We start from the raw sequence: 24,338 nt of genomic DNA, 5'->3' as shown, positions 1-24,338 counted from the left end.
GCGCCTGTGCTCCAGCATCATGTCGCATGCTGTGGGGGGGGGGGGGTTACCTCTGACAGGTGTTTCCGGTGCTCTTATAAGCAGGCAGCTTGGCAAGCATGATAAATTTATCAGGGTGATGCAGCTTAGATGCGTATTGGAAGTCAGTTATTGTTGTGGGGGAGTGGATTAGTGAGTCTGTTCCATCGCTCAGACGCACTAATCCACCATCGTTCCATCGTATCAATGAACTTCTGAGCGGCAGAATATTGGAGACTGACCAACTCGCCAAAGAGTTAAAAGCACCATATATAGAGTGAAGAATTTGGCCCCCTATTTGTTTGAGACTACGCACACATGGTGTCTGCACAGACTGACATTCACACGAGGGATAAAAGTATATATGTATATATGGGGTTGGGTTGGTTGATCGCAGACCTCCACCAAGCAGCTCATTCCCTTTGTAAGTAGATTTACACCGTCCCACATGGTGATCTGGATCATCACCAAAAGGGTCTGAATTGTTCTTGGTGTCTTTATACACCAACCATGAAAAGTAAATCAGAGTTGATGTATATTTTTAACTGATTTTTAAATCCATTAATGGAGTTTCAATGTTAACATTTACCGTAATATTTTTTCCTGACCTCATACTGGATCAGATCCAGAAGACATTTTGCATGACAGTTCCAGAACAGTGATCCAGAATCCAGGATCTCTTCTTGATCATCACCAAAATGTTATCATTTGTTCCTGGTAACATGGTTAGCGCTGTTGCCTCACAGGAAGAAGGTACCGGGTTCGAATCCCATTTGTGCAGAGTTCTCCCGTGACCCGCAACGCGGAAAAGCAGCTCGTTGTCTCATCTACAAGAGGAAGGATGGATGGGGATGTTCCTCAGCCATGCTGCGCTGCTGTACCGGGGGGGGGGAGACTCTCTTTGCACAACCACCTCTTTTCTCTAGCCATGAGCCGTGACTATGACAAACACTGCTCTGATGCGGAACTGTGCAGCTTCTGCTTGATATTTATTTGCTATTTGGCAGCATCACAGGCAGACCAGGCTTGTATTCATGAAAAATATTACCTGGCTAAAGGAAATCCCTCTGCCGTTGAAGTTGCACTTTTCCGAGAGTGAAATCATTTTTATCTGAAGACAAAAGAAAATGAAGCAGACAAAAACAGATGAGCTTTGGATTCTGTGTCAGAGGTCACAGTTTTGTTTTGTGTGTCTGAATTCATAGTATATATTCATGGGATATATATATACTTGTGGGACTGTTTCTGTAGTTAGGATGAAATTACAAAAATTCAGTTGAAAATTAACATTTAGGTCGTTGCTTATTCTCATCTCCTTATCTGTTGAAGTTCAAGGGGAAATTGCAGGACTCCACCACGCACTGAGATAATACAGCTTCATCGCAGCCTTTATCAAAAAAAACTTTTGATGTCATTGGGACAGTATTTTTAGACTCGTAAGAGAAACATGAAATATTTAATCACGTAGTTTAAATGTTCTAAGTTATCTAATGTTGCTGTTCGTGATATTGAGCATACAGGAGGAGGGTTCAGTCAAGACAGATTCTGTACAATACTTTATCAATAATAATTAAAGATAAACACACAGACATATATGTATATATATATATATATATTACATATATTTAACCATTATTACTTGGCTCTTTTTTCCATTTCATATCCAGTAATGCTCTTGCCCTTTGTTAATCATTGTCTTTATAACTTGTTATGTGCAGTCATGGCTCTGAGTAGCTGCAGGGGAAGAATATTCCAATTTAATGTTGCAACTAGGACATTGTGTTTCAAACAGCATGTCTAAATTAAATTGTCCTCTGTGGTTTGTGTAGCTTGCTAGATAAGGCTCCTGTGTAAACCACATGACAGTCAGAAGTGGCGTCTCTATTTCAGCAGTGCAGTTGGAAGATTCCTGTACAAGCCTGTATGAGTGTCGGCACGGAAATGGTTTCTCAATCATCCAAATCAGTGTCAATGTTCATGTGTGTGTGTGTGTGTGTCTTTCAGAACACGGCGGTGGGCCGATCGGTGTTCATGGTGAACGCCACGGATCCAGACCAGGGAACAGGAGGCAGCGTTCTCTTCTCCTTCCAGCCTCCTTCTCCCTTCTTCTCCATCGACGGAGCTCGAGGGACAGTGACAATCATCAGATCCCTGGACTACGAGACAACCTCAGCCTACCAGCTCACTGTTAACGCCACGGTCAGACATGCATTCCCCCCCCCCCCACCCCCCTGCATGACCTCAAACACTACATAATCATTCCGATAAATCCGCAGGCTGATACTGAACCGATGTCCTTCTTTCTATCAGGATCAAGACAAATTAAGACCTCTTTCCCGTCTTGCCAATTTGGCAATCAGCATCACGGATGTCCAGGACATGGACCCGGTGTTCACCAATCTGCCCTACAGTACCAACATCAAGGAGGACGTTCCCCTGGTCAGTACTATACTAACAGCCTGCTTCACACTTCCATCAAGGTCATTCAGCTTGTATGTGAAACCCTGGAACTGGGACCGTTCTCTCTCTTCGATCTATCCATCCATCCATCCATATCTGCTGCCAACAAACTCTTCACCACACACACACGCACACACACATTACTCAGGATGCATTTGCAGCAGGCGCGAGGGAAATTTGCTTAAAAAGAGAGGCCTGACTTATTATCAAGGCAAGATGTCTCCCTTCTCACCGCCACTCCCGAGCCTAAGAATCCATACACACCCCAAACTCAGCCTCAGGCCTCTACATGCACGGCTGCAGGTGTTGGAGAGTGTAATTACCGTGGGAGATTTACAGTCCTGCTTCAGAGATGGGAGGCCTCCAGCAAAAGGTCACGAGGGCGAGAGGATTTATCTCACCATGCATCCTCGTGTGTTGTGTGAGCCGCTAAACAACGGCGTCTCTACGCGACCTTACCTTTGTCTTTATTGTAAGAAGGTTTGTGAAACACTGAATGTCTGGTTCCCGCTACACAATTATGTTCACTCCCTTGACTCAGGCCACTAAACTCGGCTCCCAGGTGGCTAATGGTCCGGCTACTGATGCCCCCCCCCCTCGTAGAGAGGGAATTACACACAGGGGCACAATACTGTCGGTCCTCATTCCTGCTCTCGCTCTCTTCCTTACTCAGGTCCATTCTGCCTCTCCGAAAGTCCCCCCCACCCCAACTCACCGAACTCACCCCCCAGACTCCTGCACATCTCTTGTCCCAGCATGAGCCATAGCAGAAATGTCAAGTGCTGCATTTGCATGCATATTAACGGGGCGTGACGGAGTCGACGCCCAGTGTCTCCCCGACTCTCTGATTCATCAAGTGTCACTACGAAGGTCACAACAGGGGGCTGAAGAGAGGTAGAAAGAAGGGGAGAAAATGGTTGGATGAACTGAGAGGAGTTGGGAGTTTGACAGAGTAGAAAAAAAAAAAGATATTACTTTGGATTACAAAGTTTACATTGGCGTGTGTGGATTTAAAATTTATCACAGCAGCCGAGCAGTTTAAAGCCTGAGTAATAATGGCCTGGGCAGCACAGTGGCGCAGTGGGAAGCGCTGTCACCTCACAGCAAGAAGGTTGCGGGTTCGATTCCTTTCTTTGCGGCGTTTGTATGTTCTCTCTCGGCTGGGATAGGCTCCAGCAACGCCTGTGAAAAAGCAAACTGGATGAAGCGGCTCGAGACGGGACGCTTGAGGTTGTGGAAATGGAAAAGGAAATGGATGTGGGATTAATAATGGCCTTGGAATGTTGTAACTCCTGCCTCTAGCAGTAGGGGGCGGTGTACATTTCTACTGCATTGTTGTAGGAGGAGATCACGCCCGTCGACAAAAAGCTGCTATTGAGTCCCTTTGGTTGTAGATCAGATAGGGACAGGATAACGGGCCAACAGTGTCACCTTGCTGACACACACACACACAGACACACACTCCCAGTGCGCTCCTGTGCCCTCCTAACATGCACGTCATTTCCATTAGGCAGCGGGCAGTGATCAGTCGAAGGCATCCAGTCACGGAACGAGTGTCAACTGTTTTCAAGGTCCATGACATTTATTCATAATGGGAAATCGAACTTGGATCCCTGTCATAGGTCATTTCTCAAAGGTCTAGGGGCGCGCGTACACACACACACACACACACACACACTTTCTGCCCCAGCCTCTCTCCATTCCAGTTTGATTCCCTGCATCTGTCTTTCCCTTTTTCTCCAGCCAGTCAAACCATCATCCAAAGAGAGAATTTGACAAAGAGGAGGAGAAAATGATTTCCTTCACATGAAATGCAGTCCAGGGTTTTCACCGGTTAGAGCTGTGGATCCACACTGCCTGGACTGACGGCTAAGCCTTCTCTAGGACAAACACAATTTGGCTGTCAAATCAATGAGGAGGAAAGGAGAATGGAGGCTGGAATGGGGGGGTAATACACTGTAAAGCTACAAATGAAAGGATGGAGGGGGGTCGGCTTTGGTTTGGGGAGATGCGCCGTCTTTCTTCCTATAAGTATATATGTGTGTGTGTGTGTGTGTGTGTGTGTGCAAGTTTGCAGGGGGGGGGGGGGGGGGGGGCTGTACCTTTGACAGTTGATTGAACATATTCCACTTGTGTGGACCGCTTGAGAAGATTGCTCATATTACTTCAGCATCACTTCTCTTCACTCGCTTTCATTTTTCTCTTAGTCTGCCCATAAAATCTGAGTGTCTGTGTCTGTGTCTGTGTCTGTGTGTGCGTGTGTGTGTGTGTGTGTGTGAGTGTGTGTGTGTGTGTGTGTGTGTGTGTGTGAGTGTGTGTGTGTGTGTGTGCGGGTGTGTGCATGTGTGTGTGTGTGTGTGTGTGTGTTTCCCTCTCAGCGAGTGAATCGGTCTCTAAAAGGCTTGTAATTGATTCTGCTGTAATTGGTCAATGACAGGAGATGCTTTGGCACCGATGGAGCATAAACATGTCTTAGACACAATTTGCCGGATCAATGGGAGGCAGCTTGCTCGGGTGTGAGGAAGCCTGCGGTGGCAGGAGGAGAAGGAGAAGGAGGCGCGGAATACAGCGAGCGTGTCGCCATCGGCGGGGTTTTTAAGTATCGCCACCATGTCTGATTGAGGAACGGAGGCTGAGGGAGCTCAGCGGATCGAACACCTTTCAAAGCGTTCTGTCTCGTCCTTTTATTTATTTTTTGTCCTACTCTCACACCTAGATTTTGTCAAAGGTCGGTCTTCGATGCCACAGAAAGTTTTGAAACAATAATCGAAAGATCAAACCCCAATAAAACACTTGATTTCAGTGTCATAAAACTCATCATTTTATTCTATTTTTATTTTATGTTCAGGAAATACAATGTTTCAAAATTGCTTAGATGTGTGTTTGCGGGTGAGAAAATCACTCAATCAATGCTCTTCAATGGATGATGTGCACCTGAATGGGATATGTTGGATCTATGTTGCTTGCTGCCGTTACAGATTTTGCTAATTCATTGCCTCTCTCTAGCTGAAAATCAGCATTGCATGTAATATAAATGTCACAAACTCAGTTTTGACTTTAAAAAAAAAAAGCATTTTTTACCAACAGCTGTGATACCACCCCAGAATAAAGGAGACAATCCCTGAGACAATCCTCTAAATGTGATGACATGCAGTTCACACGGCGTGTTTTCTGTGCGTCTCTGCAGGGCTATGAAGTGCGGAAGATAACGGCCATTGACCAGGATCTTGGCCGACCGAGAGGCATCGGCTACACCATCATCTCAGGTCTGAGTCACATCATCGATCTGACATCCGCAGCACAGGGAGGAGAAATCGATCGCTCCTTATCATAATCCCACAGCAATAATAGGCAAGGCTCATCCAGCGCAGCAGTCGATAATAGCAGGAGCAGCACCCCCCGGAATGGGTGATCAGGCTTCCCCCCCGTAAGCACTTATTAATGACTGTTTGCTGCCGTTGTGCAGAAGTCATTAGTTTCATCATTGACATGTTGGCTTGTGTCATCAAAACAGGATTTTGGGTTTGTCAGCGTGAACGAAACGGGTAATCTCCCGATCCGCTGGTGTTGCTGCGCTCGTTTTATGAGATATGCCACACGAGGAGTTTGAGCGAATGCCCTGAAATAAAGTGTCGGTACTAATGACTGCCACATCGGGCTTCCCACCGAAATCGATAACCAGTGTTCGTGTTGCTATCCTTGAGAGTCAGACGTTAGAGATGAGATGAAGCTGCACTTTGCATGATGCTGATAAGGCTATAGCGCTGATTCTGCTTTAATACTCTTACACTGAGTTTTCTTACCCCTGCCAAGGATGCGATGTTTGTGCCTGCCAGTTACGCTGTCTGTCTGCCAGAAGGATATCTCAAAAAGTCACAAACAGACTTCAGTCGACACTTAGTGAGCAGATCTACCTCGGGGCACGGATCAATAAGTTACGTCTTGGTGTTTATCCGTATTTAGGGTTGTCATTCTTATTATTATCTTGTTATTTCACCTTATCTGTGTACTAACATCAGCATCCCTTTGGCTAGCTTGCAGCATAAATGATGTCATTGGGAGGAGCAGCCACTTCCTCCTCAGCACTGCCTACGTGGTTTCACCTTGAAGCGATGACACCTGTTAAACTTTTGCCGTTTTTGCTTCAGAGAATTCCTGAATGACTAAACTGGGATATTTTTGAATTGTCATCCATCCCAGATGATCATAAAATAAACTATTTGAAGTCAGCCTGGCCACAAACCTTTTGTTTTAATAAATCTCATTTCCCCATTCTTCAAACAAAAGCGCACATCATTAGAACAAAGGAATTAACTCAAATTCTAATAACTGTTTTCTTGTAATTCCACAATGTATAACATCGTTTTTTTAAGGCAGTCTACAGACATCCCCCATCTTTGGTAAATAAGCAGATTATACCTCAAATTTGTACATTTTCACACTTTTACCATCAGAAAAATGATGTATTCTTTCACAATCGTTGTGCAAAATGGCAAAAAAAAAATCATTTGAAAAATCCCCCCGAGAAGCAACATTTTCTTTTCCTTGACAATAAAAAAGTTGCATTCACTGTCGAATTTCCAAAAAGGCAGGAATTATTAAAAATTTGCCGAAGGCATTCCTGAAATCTTTCCCGACTCAGCAACTTCAGAATTGTGTGATTTTTCTAAGGGAGCCTGGGGATATTTAAGTTACTAGACATTGCTTGGAAATGTCTGCTGCCTACCTCGGCAGGTGAGAGAGCCCAAACAGGTACATGACACGAAACCCAGATACATCAGGTGGTGTGAGAGTTGTAGTGTCTGCCCTGCCACTTCTTCTTGCTTCAGTTGAGTCTGTGGTCCTTCAGAGGGGCCGAGGACAGTGACGCTTCCTCTGTGAGTCTCTGCTGCACCTGTGATGCACATGGGAACCCAAGTTCTGGACAGAAGCTTTGAACGTGACAACATTTAACTGAATTAGAAGAAGATAAATGTAACCGTAGCATTCACACACTTCAACTGATAGAACAGCCGGTTGCATAGCTTTGCTTGCTGCAGCATTTATGTGGGACCATCTGCTTTGTTGCAATGTCAAACCTGGGAGCAGAGGTCAAAAGATAAAATGCTGAATATTATTGTTTTACTATTTAATTTATCACTGAACTATTACGTCGTTGACGTGAAAATCAAATAATCCATCTAAACATCACCCGACTGTGAAAAGTATTATCAAATTTGATTCAATTAAATCCTAAATATATGTATTTGTAGCAACAATGAAACCCTCTCATTTACATGAATTTAAAACAAATTATCAGGAAAATTCTTTTTTTTTACTTGAGAATGTCTGTGTCTGTTTTTATTTCTCTTTCCTTGTAAATTTGATGCTCATATTAACTTTTTAAAAAACAAAAAGGCTAAATCTTTTGACTCCCCGGTCTCTGCATGAATGCGATACTGCATTTACAGCCCCAAAGGTTGTGTATTTTGTACCTCAATCAATGTTTCAATCCGGTGGATGAATAATCCCTCCCAGAACAGAATCATTGCTCTGTGTGGTGATTATGATTACAGCCATATTCTCTAAACTCTGCATTCCCCCTGTGGAGCCCAGGACGGGCAGGATGGAGGGACGCTGGTGCCTCCGGTGTTGCCAGCTGGCTGATAAGGGCTGGCCCTGCTTGATAAGCCCTGGCACACCGAGGGAATTTTGGATGATGAAGATATTCATTGTTCTACCATCTGCCGAGCCACTGTCTGACCTCGTAGCTGAATGAAGGAATTTGACCCTGTGTGTGTGCGCGTGTGTGTGCGCGTGATTTCCAACCATCCGTTCTTTAGTGCGAGTGTGAGCCGTTCAATGCCTCACCACCACCACGCTTCTCCCATTCAGTGCACACACACACACCTACTCAGTCTCGGTTACAATCTGCCGCCACATGCTGTATTGTTCCGTGTGTTGTGTTTGTTGCAAAGCTGAAGGGCTGAGTTAAGCTCTGGAGGAGAGGAGCATTAAAAAGACATTAATTAAGTGGCGCAATGCATTCCCAGTTGTTGCAATATCAAGAGTTATAGCGCCGCACTGAGCACGTATGGAGATGGCGCCTGCAGGGTCGATAGCATCATTATAAGTTTGATGAATGATGAAAGTTGAAGGGTGAGGCTCGTGCCAGGAGATAAAGGTGGGAGGGTTAGGTGTCAGATAAGGCTTCGTTCATGCGTGTGCTTGGTGTGTGTGCGTGTTCCCATTCGTGTGTAGTTGTGCACGTGTCTCTGTCTATCCAGACTCATGCATCCTTGCTTCAGTCAGATTAGGGTGAGAGCATGCTTGTTTGCAGACTTAAGCGTGACTCTACACAACGCCCCCCTCCCCTTTGCCTCCCCGCTTTTTGCCCCCAAGTGTCCTCGCAGAGTGCAGCTCACTCCTGCGGGACTCGTCTCATTAGTTCAGTAATTAAGATAAACGAGGTTTTAATTGCAGCTGTGATTTATGTTAACGATTGTGGGGACTCAAGTTGAGGATTTCCTCTCTCCGCTCCAATCAGAGGGTAAATCTGGGATTTGATGCGTCTGAAAGATCGCACTTTGTTATGATGGAGGCGGTTCTGATGGTAAATCCCTGCTTCCCAGGGTGCGCTGGGTCCCTTATTAGAGCCTGACCTACTCTCTCATTGTACTTCAAATGCTCCAGTCAAGCCCTACGCTAAACAGAAGTGTCTGAAGGCTTTTTGAAACAATGGCCAATAAGGATATATTCTGCTGTTGCCCAAACAAACAAACAAACAATCAAAAATGACAGCAGAGTTGTTGACATAATGACCATTGCATTGCAGATGCTGCTATAATTGTGCCACACGTTTCCTTTTTTAATGTGAAACGAATGTGCATTTAGCACTTAATGATGAAACCACCGCTAGCCTCAATTTTGATTTACAGTGCAATTATTGCGGGCCAGCTTATAAACATCAGTAACCATGGGATGTGTACCTGCAATAGCGTTTCAACAAAAAAATGAAATAATAAAATATGTTTATCGTTTCCATTTTATGCCAGATAATGAATAATATTCACAATGAATGAGCAGCTCTGAGAAGCGTGTTGGTCTGAGTCTAAGTTGTGAGAGATTTTTTGGGATCAGTGAATTCAGGATTTCTTTAATGTTTTGTTTTGTTTGAGAAACCCAAGCCAATGACAAAATCATTGATCAGCCAAACATCACGGAGGTTTATGAGGCATTGACCTGGTAACTATTTTTGAGCCTCAGTGAAATAGATATCTCCTTGTTCATTCATTGTTTCACTCGTTGCTCCTGTCCCTGCTGGGTATATTCAATTAAAACATTTCCCCTCACAGTTCCAGTTTTGGATCCCATTTTGAACAAATACTTGTGAGAAGTTGAGTCTACCGATATGCAATGTTCTGAAGCCAATCAGTTCACTTTATCGCAATGTCTTCTGCAACAACTCTCTGAACTTCCCTATGCTGGAAAGGATTTGTAGAATCTTCAAATTTGAACAAACATATTGATAGTGAGTTACTTGTTGTTGTGATACATTGCTAGCTTTGATGAAACAGGAATATGAACTAAGCTTTAAATGCAGTGCGACCTCAGGGCTTCAAGGTCATGGGCATTTGCTTTCAGTTCTTGTCCCTGGCACTTGAGATATTTCTTGACAGTCTAAATCTTTTGATATCATGTTCAATGTAGAAGACAGGTATGGTGAGCACTGTATGCATGTGTGTGTCTGCTGCCCCGTATGGTGACTGTGAGTATGGCTTGGGAGTGGGTGTGACTGTGGGTGTGTGCGTGTGCGTGTGCGTGTGCGTGTGCGTGTGCGTGTGCGTGTGCGTGTGCGTGTGCGTGTGCGTGTGCGTGTATGAGGTTAGAAAGGTGCGCACTCACCTGGAACACGGAGCTAGGAGAGGCAGTTGGGTAATTTCTGTTGACTGCTTTTTCTTTATTTTATGGTTTATTTTTCATCAATCCATTATTCTTCTTTGCAATATCTTTTCTGACTGTTCATCGGCAGTACCGCCGTACTTGGGCGTCAAATACATACACATCTGGGATTCCACATCTCTGTATAGACCTTATAGACCACCTCTTTGTTCATGTTTATCCAGGTAGAGTTTAGTTTGCTCCAAAAATATATTTTAACCGCCTTTTGGTCTGGTTTTTCAGTTCAGTTTCCTCTTATGTGATCCTTTGTGGAAGCACAAAATTTGATATGTGTTCATTTGTTGAAAAAAAGCTTTAGATCACAATAACTAATAACAGTTTAGCACCAATGGTAGCATTGGCTAACAATGCTACAGTCATTTCAATGGCTCTGTACACCCGGACGTAGCTTTAGACGTGGCCACACGGTGTTTTGGCAATTGTCTACCAGCCACGAATTACGCCGAGTCCCAGCCGAAAGCAGAACAATGGTGACAGGAAGTGGCTCGGAGCGCAGCCATCTTTATTAGCGCGCCACCGGTGGCCGGAATACTCACTCCAGTGGGAGACATGAGCTACACTTACCTGTCATCAACTGTCCCCTGCCTGAGTGGTATAGTAGTTGTCCATGTATCAGAAGGTCGATGGTTCAGTCCCCAACCCCGACAGAGTATTTGACTATTAGACTATTTGTTGAAGTGTTCTTGGGTAAGATACCCTTAATTGCTCCCAATGAGTGAAAGGGTTATATTGGTTGTCTGACCGACCAATAAGGTGCTGTGAATGGTACAAGAATCAGACCGCCATCTCTTTACAAAACAGAGTGATGGAGGAAGAGGAAAAGTTTTGAGTTTTGAATAAAATAATATATCATTGTGAAGGAACGTGAAAATAATTCTATATACTTCTCCCCCTTAATCGTAAAAGCTAACCTCTTTGAAAAGAGCTTTGATCTTCTTACGACGGTGTGAGAGACCAACAAGTCTCATCTAAGAGTGTTGCTGTTTGATAGGATAAGAGTTAAGCCCGGATGTAAAGTTTATGTAGCCTCTCTCCACTCTGGTGTAATGGTGGAGTAAGAACAAGCAGAATAATAAAAATAAGCCGAGCATCTCACGGAATGAAAGCATCCTCAAGCTTTCCGTATCAGCTGGCTGTTTATCTGTGCGCTTGTTTCCATCTCTTTTGTCGCAAGCGAGCACAACTAATCCCATCTTAATCCTGTTTCCATCTCTCCTCTTCCTTTCGGATGAATTCTCTTCATTGCATTGTGTCGGGAAACTATAATAAAATAAAAATAAAAATAAATAAATACAAGCCAACTCCTAGGTCTCATGTTCCATTGACTGACTGCATTGGATTTTAATTTGGATTAACCCAAGAGGAATAATCATCTAATTGAAATTATTTTACTATTTTGACGTTTTTGTCTATCCTGTCTATCCTATCCCGGCTACACGTGCACAACTACAGGCTGCACATTGTCCATGTAGCCGTGTATCTATACACGTCGTCTATGGTGACTCCTCCGGCCTCTGACTGGGCAGCTTCTGAAAACCAGGAGTCAGAGACAATGCTGTTGGGTGCAGGGCATCGACTCTCAGACTCCTTGTAGCACAGAGGTCAGACGGGTGTCGGCACAGCATTGCCCACCTGGACAGACTGATAAGTAGTAAAGCAATTATTTCCCCTCGTCTGCCTTCCCCTGCGTATCTCCGTCCTCATGTGCTGCTACACCTCGGTGCTCTGATTCCAAACCACCTAAGGCGCACCGCGCCCTAATATGGACAAGGCTAATACCTGTTATTCTGCGGGGAGCTCTTAGTGCGGCTGCACCATCGCTGGGATGTCTCTGGGTTTTCAATTAGACGCTCTGAGGCTCTCTGCAGCCTGTCACTGTGTAATCTCTTAGAGGAGGAGGAAAGTCTGCAGGACACTGATCACAACATAATCTTAAATCCAGTTGACTGCAGTGAAGTATATCTGTTCATAGTCACGGCCAGACCTCACTAAGCTATGATACTGTTACTGCTACTACAAAAGGTTTACCTGATGGGATATCCTGTCACATCCCGGCTGATTAAAGATTCTTTTTTTTTTAGCCCACCTCCAATAATCCCAAGCACCTACCAAGTTGACAATGACAACATTAAATTCATGAAACATTAATGCATGTACAAGCATGTAAAATACAAAACTTTAACATACATATATATCAACATTCAAGGAACTCCTTGTTTAATTTTAATTTTTTTTTTTTTTACAAGATAAAGACAATGCTGTTGAATTTAAATAAATTATATTCAAAGCTATCTGCTTGTAAACAAACATATTTCCTGAAGTAAAACTGAATTTCATCTGCTGCTGCTGCTGCTGGCTTCCATCGAGCAGGTGTTTTGTGCAGAATGTGCACAAACAGATTTTGTTTGTCTGGCAAACCACAAAAAAAAAAAGAAGAAAAATGTCAGAGGCAGTTGAATCCCAGGTATTGTAGTCGACTCTTAGAGGCGGACAAACATTCTCACACATGTCGCTTTCACTCGCTCTTTCTCACAAACACAAATTGCAGAGATAATAGTATATTGCCAATACAATGCTCTGTTGAAAAGAGGTGGCACCTTGCGCTAACAGATCAAAGACTGGGGATCAATACTTTTGTCTGTGACCAGGTTAATAATCAGCTAAGTTTTTTTTCTGCAGCATCTGCAGCCAAAACGAACTGAAAATCCGAGGTAATCCGAGGTGTACGTCTTTCCATGTAATTACAGGACCATTATTTACTACTTGACCTGAACCTTAATTTGTGCCCAAAGAACTGGACTTTTTGCTCATATTTACACAACTGTGTAGCAGGTACCTGGCATAGTATTCCACCGGCCACACTTTGACCATGCTGGCTGATGGGAAGTTCATTGTGCATGTGCACCCTAACACTACCAGGAGTAAACTGAAACTGCAAGCAGTCAAGTCGAGTTAACGCTCCTTCTTCTTTGAAGTCGGAGCCATTGGATACTTTTTTCCACTTTGAAGAAATATTAGTTGACATTTCATTATTTTTTTGTCTCCGTTTTTTCCGCCTTACAGGACACTTGAGTTGCTGGAGCCTATCCCAAGCTTGCAATGTGTGAAAAGGCGGGGTACACCCCGAATGAGTCGCCAGCGCATTGTCGGGCTTTGACATTTTCATTGAACAATAAATACAATGTAAGCAATTTCTCAGCAACATTTTTACCTAAATAATGCATACACACTTACAAAAGATTATTAATAAACTCAAAGAAGCATGAAGTGAGGAAGAAAGAAAAGTGAAATCAGTTGTTTTTTTCTCATTTAGCGCTGGGAATAAATTAATTAGCAATACAGCCCTTATACATGAATCCCTAGCAGGAACTTGCGAAGGAGTCCTAAATAAATGGGACTGAAAGGAAATTTAAAAAAATGTTAAACTAAAACAATTACTTTCACCTTCTCCCAAAATTTTCAGCTCAGCTATATGCTGAGTGCCCAAGTTTTTGCATATTTTTCCCGATATTCCAAGCCCCACAGAATACTCTTTATTATGAGTATGCAAACACAGAATGTACCAAATGGAAGATAAAAGTCTCGTCTTTCATTAGGAAGATAAAAATTGTGTTCCTACCATTTTTCGGCCATTGAAGAGAGGTAGATTTCAATGTCAGGGTTGGCAGTGAATGTTTAGTTTTCAAAAAACATCTTTAGACGTGAATGGCACTCAAAGATTTTTTCAAAGATAAAACTAGACTATAAACTGGAAATGAAATGGTGTACAACTATTTATGCTAATGTAATTTAATTATTATTTAAAGGGAGGTACTTTTTCCCACAAACCACCGCCATTCTGCTACCAAAGGTATTTTGGTCAGTTAGGGATTTAGGACATCCCTCCTCAAAAATCCAGCTTGTGGACAGCTGAAGAGACACGTTAGGGGTCCAGGCGTCGCTGATGCAGCAAGATGAGTTAGTACAGTATAGGGGCCTCGATGACAGATAAAGCTGAGCATCAATGTGTGATCAATTAGAACCAAGAACATTTCTTTCATCTATGGATACTTGTCCTTGAACATATGTTGAAGAAAAACTTCTTTTTTTTAAACTACTTTATTGAGTATAATACAGCTTGTCAGTGAACTGGGAAAACACCCACAGGGCTATTATCACTCCATATGAGACTCACACACATTACATACATACACTCTGGTCCCTGTCACAGCGTAAGAGGTGTGTATCACATTCGTGCACATGCACAAGCGACTCATTCTTTAGGAGCTGTTAGTTTTAGCTTCAGAAGTGAGTGCGGTTTGAAGACAATAACTAAAACCTCATCATCGACATGATTTGCTTCTGGGTTTAATCCTCAAAAGTGACACTAATTTGTGGAGCAAAAAAACAACGACATTTTAGCCCCGAGACTCTGAGCACTGGCTGCATGCCATATCACATTTCTAGAACGTTCCACCCCCCCCGATGTTGTCTCAAACTCGAGAAAACAGTTGTCACTGGCTTAGTCATGGCGATTACTCTCGGATTTTCAGACAGAAGGTCATTTGTCATCCACTTGTCACGCGTCTGACTGAACTCATCAGGTCAAAGGCCTGATATTTTCTGTCCTCACGGGAAGTCACCTCTTAATAACTGCACATGCAGGTGTTCCACTTTTGTGACATTAATACACTCACTCTCTCTCCCCCCTTATTTTCCCCTCCATCCCTGCACTCAACCTTTTGCTCTTTGTCAGTGGAGGAGAGAATTTTAACGAGTGATCTTCATTGTTTGCGGCACAAGAATTCAGACGCTGTTTGTTGTTAGGCTAAATTAAATCTGCACCCCATGTTTTTCCCCTTTATGCTTTTGTAACGCTAAGATTATTCAAAGTGGTAAATTATTTGGATTGCTTTTATCCAGTAATTGCAGAACGAGCTATTGAAGCTACTGCCTCAATTTGCCCCACAGTGTTTCTGTGAGTTTTTATGAGAGTGTATACTTATGGGCATTTAGGTTGACGTGAGTGGATTTTCTCCACACTAGACAAAATCATGCCATGGTTTCTCATTTTCCGGTCCAGTACTATCAGTAATGTGGGAACATGGCTAATCCCCAGTGTTACATTATAGAACCAAATCCTGCCAGTTAGTCTCTCTCTCTCTCTCTCTCTCACACACACACACACACACACACACACACACATAAAAGTATGCAAAGTAAATAGAAAGTTACTATTTATTTGTGCAAAATGTGTGCATATACATAACTGTGTCCCTATATCCCCCCCCTCGAGGGTCTAATGGCAGTCCAGCAGATCACTTGAGAGCACTTCCTATCAGCAATTAGAATATGATTATATTGCCCTCTCAGTGGGACCCGGGAGTCACTCTGTATAATTTCAGTCTGTCTCTCTGGTCAAACCCAACACACAGCGGAGCTGAGCTGGAAGGCTGTTCTGTGAAGCCTGAAGCCACGAGTCAAAACCTCTTTAAAAGAGGCACGCAGAGAGAAGAAGTGACGCTCTGCTGTCACCGTGCACAGGTTCATCGTGACTCGTGCAGGTGTGTGTGTGTTTGCACGCATTAATGTGTCTGGTGAGTGCCCCGCCGTCCGGGTGAGGAGCGACTGTCGCAGCAGACAGTCTTCCTAGTGATCCATGGTGATAGTGACAAACGAATGCTTCCGATACGCTGCTTAGGATTGTAGGATTATTTATTACTTTTATATTCACGTTACATCATCAAATCTATCCCTAATGCATCTGTAAATACTGATTGGAAATTGAAATGGTGACATAATAATTCCATAAGGCAGGGTGGGAAAATGTCATCAATCGAGCCATTATCTGTATAAATGCATGTTTGTATTGGAAGTTAAGATAAAATTAGACAGATTTTCCATCTTCTTTTTTTTTACAGTAATTTAGTTTAATTACCCAGGACCTCAGCTCCCTCCGCCGGCCTTTCCTTCTGTGTGCTTTGCCCTCCAGCTTCCCGCCTCTTCATTCAGGGCGATGATAGAGCAGCAAGCAGGGAGTGGGGGAACACGGGCGGGGGTTAATCTGTTGACCCTCCCTGTTGTGCACTGTAGACTCACCGTCTGACCATATTTCTCTGGAGTCTTGACCTCAGTTATTGCTATATAAACTCGCTGAAAGCAAGTGATTCTTAATCCCTGATAGGGCGGCTCAAGGTTCTGAGTGTGAATTTAGAGGCGAGCTTACCGAAGGCATGTAGAACCCATTTCATTACACATGACACGTACATGTAACAAGTAAAGTAAAGTAAATATTCACCTGACGACAGTGACGTTCCGTTTGCCGTGCTTTACTTGTGTTGATCAAGCAGTCGTTTTTTTTTCCCCCCAGCGACTGATGGTCAGATTTCTTCATCTCCATCATCCGCCGACCGAGGTCGAGGTCCCAGATGTCACGTTTTAACCAGAACTCGTCATTCATTGCTGCCCCCAGTTCTTTGATTGCGAGTCCTGCGTCCCTGGCGATTGTGTCAGGATATGTATGAGGCCTGTTTCTGCTTGACTGCACTGGGCTGCTACCCTAGCGGGATGTCACGTAGTATTTGATCCTTTGCATCAAAAACAGACCAGTGAAGGTTGTTTTCTATGCGTTACTTGCATTTTTTTTTTCACAATCCATATTTCAGCACAGCACAAAGGAGATGTGAGCTGCAGTGTCGATGTCAGAGGGTTTGATTACAGGTATTGTGTGTTTGTCCCTTTCTGCCGATGACAACATATAAGGCAAGACATGTGGCGTCATCACCTTCCTTGATGTTTGTATAATTCGTAGATTTGGGCAGGTGGGAGGGGTCCTAAAGCAGATAGTCCCCTGTTGATGTTTGTTTTGCTTGATCTTGATGAGCGTTGTCCATCACGATGGCGAAAAGGGAAGAATAAAACCATTAAGACCATCAAGGCTCTGAACAAATCAACAAAATGGCAATGGAGAACATGAATGACGGCTTCTTTGTTTATTCCATCGAAGGATTTGAAAAAATATATATAAATGCGATGCATCATGCTTTTTTTTTATTCTTCTGAGTGAATTTTTGAGTGGAATTTATTTTGGTTCCCACAAAGAATCAGGCCAATGGAGGGAGTAATTCTGTGAAGAATACTTTCTTTCAAGATGATGCAGGGTTTTTGAGAACGCAGTAGGTTTATTTACCCTTCGATGTTTCATTACAGAAAGCATTTGATTGTAAAACGCTCATACATCCAAGCATGTAAGAGGATCAGGGCTTGGAGTTTTTGATTTGCTCAGCTTTTACAGAACAAATTGTGAGTTTGTTGAGAAAAGAAGTTTACTATTGTAAAACGTGAATAAAATCAAGCGGGGGTTGGTCAAGACATCCTGGCCGAGTCCTCAAGTATTTTGTCTTTCTGTATAGATTACAAGAATTTCCGAGTCTTATTTGTCTATACACTTCCTTTTCCCATGTTTCAACACTAATATTTTGGTGGTTTCGGGTCATTACCAACTCAAAAACCGCCAAACTAGACCATCCAGTCAATCCTGCGTAGTTTGCGTAGCTCTCTAATCAAGTATTAAAACACATCTGGCAGCACTCTTTGAACATCCACACCCCCCGCTGTTACATCACAACGGGGGGGGATGTTCAAAATCCTATTAAGGATTTATCCTATTAAGCATATAGTTTGTGGCAGGACAGTCTGGTTCCTGTCAGCTGCTGAGTGACATGTAACAAGTAGGCATGAGTGAATTAGGACGAGATGGGCTGAGCCTCTGATAACATTCAAACAGGAACTGCTATTATGAATAATTGCAAAGGGTCGTCAAGTTTTATACAACACATAACAGACTCAAAGAATCCTACGGAAAAGAAGTATGTTTGCAAATAGTTGAGTGTGGGACGCATCGGGCAAAGTGTACAGGGCTGAGGGGACATTCATTGTGGAGAGGTGAGGGCCAACGCGTGGGTAGTTTCATTTGTTGTCTCCATCTGCTGGGTATAATTATTAAGCAGCCAAAAGATGAGAGGGAGTGTCAGAGAGGTGAGACAGTTAATGAGAATGATGGCAGTTTGAAAAGGAAGAGAGGGAATAAGAAATATGAGGGTCGTACTCGAGCTGGTCTCAGACTAATATTTTGACCTGTATCATTAAAGTGAATGAAAGGCCAGTCACACCTGAGCTTGTTAATGAGAACTCTTCATTTGAAGTGCTTTCCTTGGCTTGGACTGTAGCAAAGTCAATGCAAAGATGAGGCATAGGTCAGCCACACCTGGCAGCAGTCCATCAGTCAAAACGCAAATCATATTGTCTTTAGCTCCTGTCTCAGAATTTGAGGCAGGACTGTTATTTGTTGTTTCCTCAATGACGAATGACCCCTTCATTCATTCATTCATCTTCCGAGCCGCTTTGTCCGTTCCTGGGTCGCGGGTCGTGCTTGGAGCCCATCCCAGCAGTCTAAGGGCAAGAGGCGGGGTACACCCTGGACAAGCCGCCACAATCGCAAGGCCACACACGGACAGACAATCATTCACACACACTCACACCTAGGGTTAACTTGGTGCAACCAATCTGCCTAATTTGCATGTGTTTGGTGCTGGGAGAAAGCCGGAGAACCCGGAGAGAACCCACGCAGACCCGGGGAGAACATCTTACTGTGAGGCAACAACACTGTGTCTCCGTGCGGCCCACCCCGCTTCAAATTTAATTGTGTTGGACTTGAAAATCCAAGGAAGGAAATCCAAGGAAGTTGGGACAGTATTTAAAATGTGAATATAACCAGAATGCAGTGATTTGCAGAAATGCTTGAATACTGTCAGTGAAGTGATTGAATATCTTACAAAATGTGGTCTATCATTTTAATGCCACTAATTTCACAACATGTTTATACATTTGGCTGCAGCCTTTATCTGCCTTTATTGACTTGTCTGGATGCCTCTCTGTGTATGGCATGCCGTTCAGGAACTTATTATATATATATATATCAAAAGTGCTGGAATATATATATGAAAAGTCTGAGAATATGGACCGAACTCTGGAATATATATACGAAAAGTCTGAGAATATGGACCGAACTATGAAAAGTCTGAGAATATGGACCGAACTCTGGAATATATATTTTGATATATATATTCGGATATTTTCAAATATATATTCAGACATTTTCATATATATATTCAGACATTTTCATATATATATTCAGACTTTTTCATATATATATTCAGACATTTTCATATATATATTCAGACTTTTTTCGGTGCACGGGAATATATATATGGAAGCCGCGGTGCAGTGGTTAGGGTTCCGCACTCACACCCCCGTTGCGCCTGTTCGGTTCCCGGTCGGGGAGCCAGATCGATCTTGTGTCATAAATGGAGTCAGCTCGAGGTCCAGTTCTCAATGCGGAGATGATGAACGCCCTGAAACAAATCCGCAAGGGCTTTTTTGAAACGCTCCTCTTAGACAGGATGTTTGACTGTATTTGTAATGTAATGCATGCTGTGGGTGTCCGTCTGACGCGCGACAAGTCACGTGATGGCTGGTGTGCCGACAGCTGTTCGTCACGCCCCCTCGCTGGCCAAACTGTTCTGGCTTCATACGGCACTTGACGGGTCACGTGACGGGGTCGAGGCTGCGGCGCTATGCATGTTCCTGAACGGCATGCCATATCTGTGTTATACCACCAATATCTAAACAGCAGCCCATCAAACGCAATAGAAAGCAAACAATGATCCATTTGTGGAAAATGTCGCACCAGAGCAATACTCATTTTCAGACAGTCCACAAAGTGCCGCTTAGAGGTACAGTCACTCAAGATCAAAAATAAGGTTTTTCTTTTTACCTGCAATGCTATTTATGCCTCTAGATTGTTTTTGTCTGTGTGTTGATGTGGAATTTGAACTGTCCTTGAGCAAGATGCAGAAGCTCAAATTGCCCCCAATGGCTTTTCCCTCGGCGTGTCAGTGCTCGTGTGATGCCCTAATGAGAAAGTGGTGCGTTGCATGGTAGCTTCTGCACCCTAGCCCCTAACCCACTACATCCCTGCACAGAGCTTGCTGTTTGCAGCTTAATTCAAGAGCTATTTTCCTTTTATGAAGCATTGTGGAGCAAGAAATGTGCATCTGCCCACGGGAAAGCATAGCTGCTCATGCTCATGGCCGCGCTCAATGTAAATGTTAGCATCTCCTCTTCTTGTTCTTCGGCTGTAATTTTAGCTAGCATAGATAGTTGGCTTCATAGCCGTGTGTGTGTGCGCGTTTCCTTCTGAATGGTGATGCATGAAATAAAATTGCCCCTACATGAAACTGCTCTCAACAAGATATGAGTAGTAACCAAGTGATGATTTACAGACAGAAACGTTGCTAGAAAGGGAAGCAACAACACAGGTAAGACTAAATTCATAATTTTGGAGTGCACTGTCCCTTTAAGTGCAGATAATGAGCTGATGTTGGGATTTTTATTTTTTTGTGCCATGCTCTCGTTGCAATTGCTGAAGGTTGATGTCTAAAAATCAAAGGAGGTAAATTCAAAGCCCTTGATAAACAATGCATCTTGAATTCAGTAAACATGAATTGGAGCATAGCCCAGCCTTCAAAGTCAGAGAGGCACTGGAACGACGACAGAGACAGAACACACACGAAGGGATCCATGAGAATAGGTTGGAGGTGGTGGGTCAGCCGAAGGCTGGGAGACAGACGAAAGCTGCATCCATAATGCATGAAGTGGAGACGTACACATAGCTCATCCACTGCCTTCCCTTCCAGAGGCGCAGCCCAGCGGCTGTGTTGCATTATCCACAGCGGCCGTTACGTTTGTCCCTCTGAGTTTCTCATCTCTGCCTCTGTCTCTCCTTTGCTCAACATCCACCCATCCAGGGAACACCAATAGTGTCTTTGCCCTGGACTACATCAGCGGGTCCCTGACAGTGAATGGCCAGCTGGACAGAGAAAACCCGCTCTACTCGGCAGGATTCACTCTGACTGTCAAGGTGAGCTGCTGAATGGCAGGCTTGCTTCGGAGTGTGGACGGACACACTGTCCCAGCACAGAGAAGACATCAAAAGTCTGTTTCACTGGTGGCTCTAGAGGGAGCTGTGTTATCTCAGCGTTTGATATGGGCTCAAAGAACTCGCAAAATGCGGTCCTGAATACTGCCTCATACTATACACATGTACAAATAAGCTATAGAATTAGAAAATATATCAAGGGCAGGACTACACTCAACACTGGATAAAGGTGTTCTGCTCTACCATATGTGCTTACGGATGTTTTATCATGATGCACCGATACGAATGTGACAGGAGGCACAGAGGACAAAATAAATTTATGACATTTAGAGCGCTTAATACGGGGAGCTCCTTTCTTTCTCCCTTCATTTTTCTCGGTTTGAAGCAGGTGCAGTCTCTGAATCACACCCGGCTTTTTTATGGGATGCTACTCCCACTCGCTCTCCTCACACACACACACAGCCTTCCCGCGTCGTCCACTCCAGTAAGCCTTCCAGTGCTGCACACCAAGTTTGCTGCCACAAGACACGAGATGCTCCGCCTGAAAGGGATTTCCAGGTGCCACAGAAAGATGTCGACGTGCGATCTGAGACCTTTTCTTTTTCATGTAACCGCATTGTTTCTCGTTGTTTCGTTTAAAGCGTGTCAAGGCAATTTTGTTACAGCTGTGCAGCACACACAAAAAAAAGCTGATGGCCTCACTGTGTTGTGTATTTACACACTTAGATGTAGTTATTTGTTCATAAAAAAATAGGTTGTATTTGTACATCAGAGACTTTTGGGACCGAACAATCTCTCAGGTTTAATACAAAAATACTTTTTGCTAACATATTCTAGCCTCGGTCTATCGGTTTAATTAAAATCCATAATTATATACAAAAAAAAAAAAAAAAGTTAAAGTACTGCAAATGAAAATAATGCCACCCGATAATGTATTTATAAGCTATGGATTTTTGCGCCTGCGTTTTCTCTCCCTGTCTCAGCTTTAGCTTTCTTGGGTGGAGCTGCTATTGATTGCAGTGTGCCATAGTAATACAACTAATTTTTCAACTTCAGGCAGCTTAGATAGAGTTCAGGGTGCGGAGGGGAAGGTCAAGCGATTCACTGGCTTTGGGGCAAGAGAAGCAAAAAGTATGTTGATTACCCAGAGACCAGAATGTTGTTCCAGCCTCTTCTTCTATTGCTTTTGACACTCCTCTATCAATAAAATACTTCAGTTGCCCTTCCTATATTCCTTATCCGCCATTTTCTTTTTTCTTTTATTTTCTTTTTTCCTATATTCCTTATCCGCCATTTTCTTTTTTCTTTTATTTTCTTTTTTCCTATATTCCTTATCCGCCATTTTCTTTTTTCTTTTCTTTTTTACTTTCAGTGGGTTTAACCTTTCCAATGCCACAGAAATAGTGAAAATGTGTAATTGTATCTTCTCAATTTGGACTCCTTTCCCCTAAATCTCATTATGTGGGTGAATGTGTGCTCATGTTGTGTTTGTATGTGTGTGCTAGCTCTCTCCTGGCCTCACATTGAGCCTATTTCTATGATTGCCTTGAGTCCACCCGTCCGCCTTCAGATCCAATAAACGAACAGCTGTAACTACCAGGCAGAGATTGCGTGCCGACTGCCACCATCCAAAATGACATTTTCAGTGCAATCAAACAGATCTCTCTCTCTCTCTCTCTCTCTCTCTCTCTCTCTCTCTCTCTCTCTCTCTCTCTCTGTCTCTCTTTCTCTCCCTCTCTAATAGGCCACAGAGTTGAAAGATGACCGTAGTCCATCAGACGCAACAGTGATGACCACCTTTACAATCCTGCTAATTGACAAAAATGACAACGCCCCGAAGTTCAACAGCTCTGAGTATCGGGTCCGCATCACTGAACTGGCCCAAGTGGGCTTTGCCCTTCCTCTCTTCATCCAGGCTGAGGATAAGGATGAGGTGGGTGAATCGAATCATGATGGATGATGTAAAATGACTCAGATTGTAATTCTGTAATTGTCCAATGCTGAAATCTCTATGAATAAATTTGCCATTTCTGGGGTTCTAAAGAAGTAGAGGGAGGAAAAAATGACGCAAGCAGTGACCGAATCATTCATCAGTACTCTGTAAAGACATTCTCATTTACAAGACACATTACTCTCTTTACTTGATCTGATAAGGTTGAACTTTAAAGACGTCTAAAGCATGTTTTTACATATAGCGTTCGATTTATCGTGTTTTGAGAGTGTGTGTGTGTGTGTGTGCATGGGCTTGTATACATGTTGCAGATTTGTCAACAGATGTGTATGGCCATTTCCTTCTGTGTTTCCTTCATTACTTGGCAACCAACTGTGGTGAAAGTCACAACACAACAACACACAAACACAATGGCACTTGCTCACTTTATTCTTGTTCTGACTGCATCTCTCTCCTGCTCTCACATGCAAAAGTGCTTGCTCACACCAGTGCATTGGACTCAACTACAATTTAATTTGCTCTGGAAGAGATGGGATAGAGCATCAAATTATACCTAACGAGGAAAATCAATCACCTTGGGTGCAGATAAGCCGAAAGCTAGTCAGCGCTGATTGATTCAGGCACAGCAGCCGTCGGGATGGAGTTTGACAGATAACTGCAAGTGAAGTGGATAGAGAAAAAGGCAGGGAGTAAAGAGAGGAGAGGAGAGGAGAGGAGAGGAGGAGACTGCATTAGAGCAAAACCAGAAGTCTAAATAATTGTTGAAGCAGGAAAATAACAACAAAAACAGCCGGGAGAGAAAGAAAGCAATTAAAGGAGAGAGAGAGAGAGAGAGAGGGCAGAAGTCTGTTTATGCATTCCAAGGATGGCACATTGCGATGCAGAGAGCAGACGACTGTGAGTGTGTTGCTGCAGAAACACGGGGTGGTGACCCAGACACCTGCTGTAGGATGAGCTGCAGCAGGCTGCCACCCAGCTCCCTCCCCGTCT

The 24,338-nt window shown here is 43.5% G+C and overlaps 1 protein-coding gene across 1 annotated transcript in view; it reads left to right on the top strand.

Moving 5' to 3' along the window:
• cdh23 (cadherin-related 23) overlaps positions 1-24,338 on the top strand; it is a 142,105-nt gene that overhangs the window by 50,883 nt on the left and 66,884 nt on the right. The window contains exons 6-10 of the mRNA XM_068741568.1: positions 2,023-2,217; positions 2,329-2,457; positions 5,666-5,744; positions 21,267-21,379; positions 23,142-23,330. Coding sequence (XP_068597669.1) covers positions 2,023-2,217; positions 2,329-2,457; positions 5,666-5,744; positions 21,267-21,379; positions 23,142-23,330 — 705 coding nt within the window. The remainder of the gene's footprint in view (positions 1-2,022; positions 2,218-2,328; positions 2,458-5,665; positions 5,745-21,266; positions 21,380-23,141; positions 23,331-24,338) is intronic.

This window comes from Brachionichthys hirsutus, chromosome 7 (genome assembly GCF_040956055.1).
Source record: "Brachionichthys hirsutus isolate HB-005 chromosome 7, CSIRO-AGI_Bhir_v1, whole genome shotgun sequence".
NCBI lineage: Eukaryota > Metazoa > Chordata > Actinopteri > Lophiiformes > Brachionichthyidae > Brachionichthys > Brachionichthys hirsutus.
Note: the sequence above shows the minus strand (reverse complement) of the source record. Positions and strands in the feature narration are given on the sequence as shown.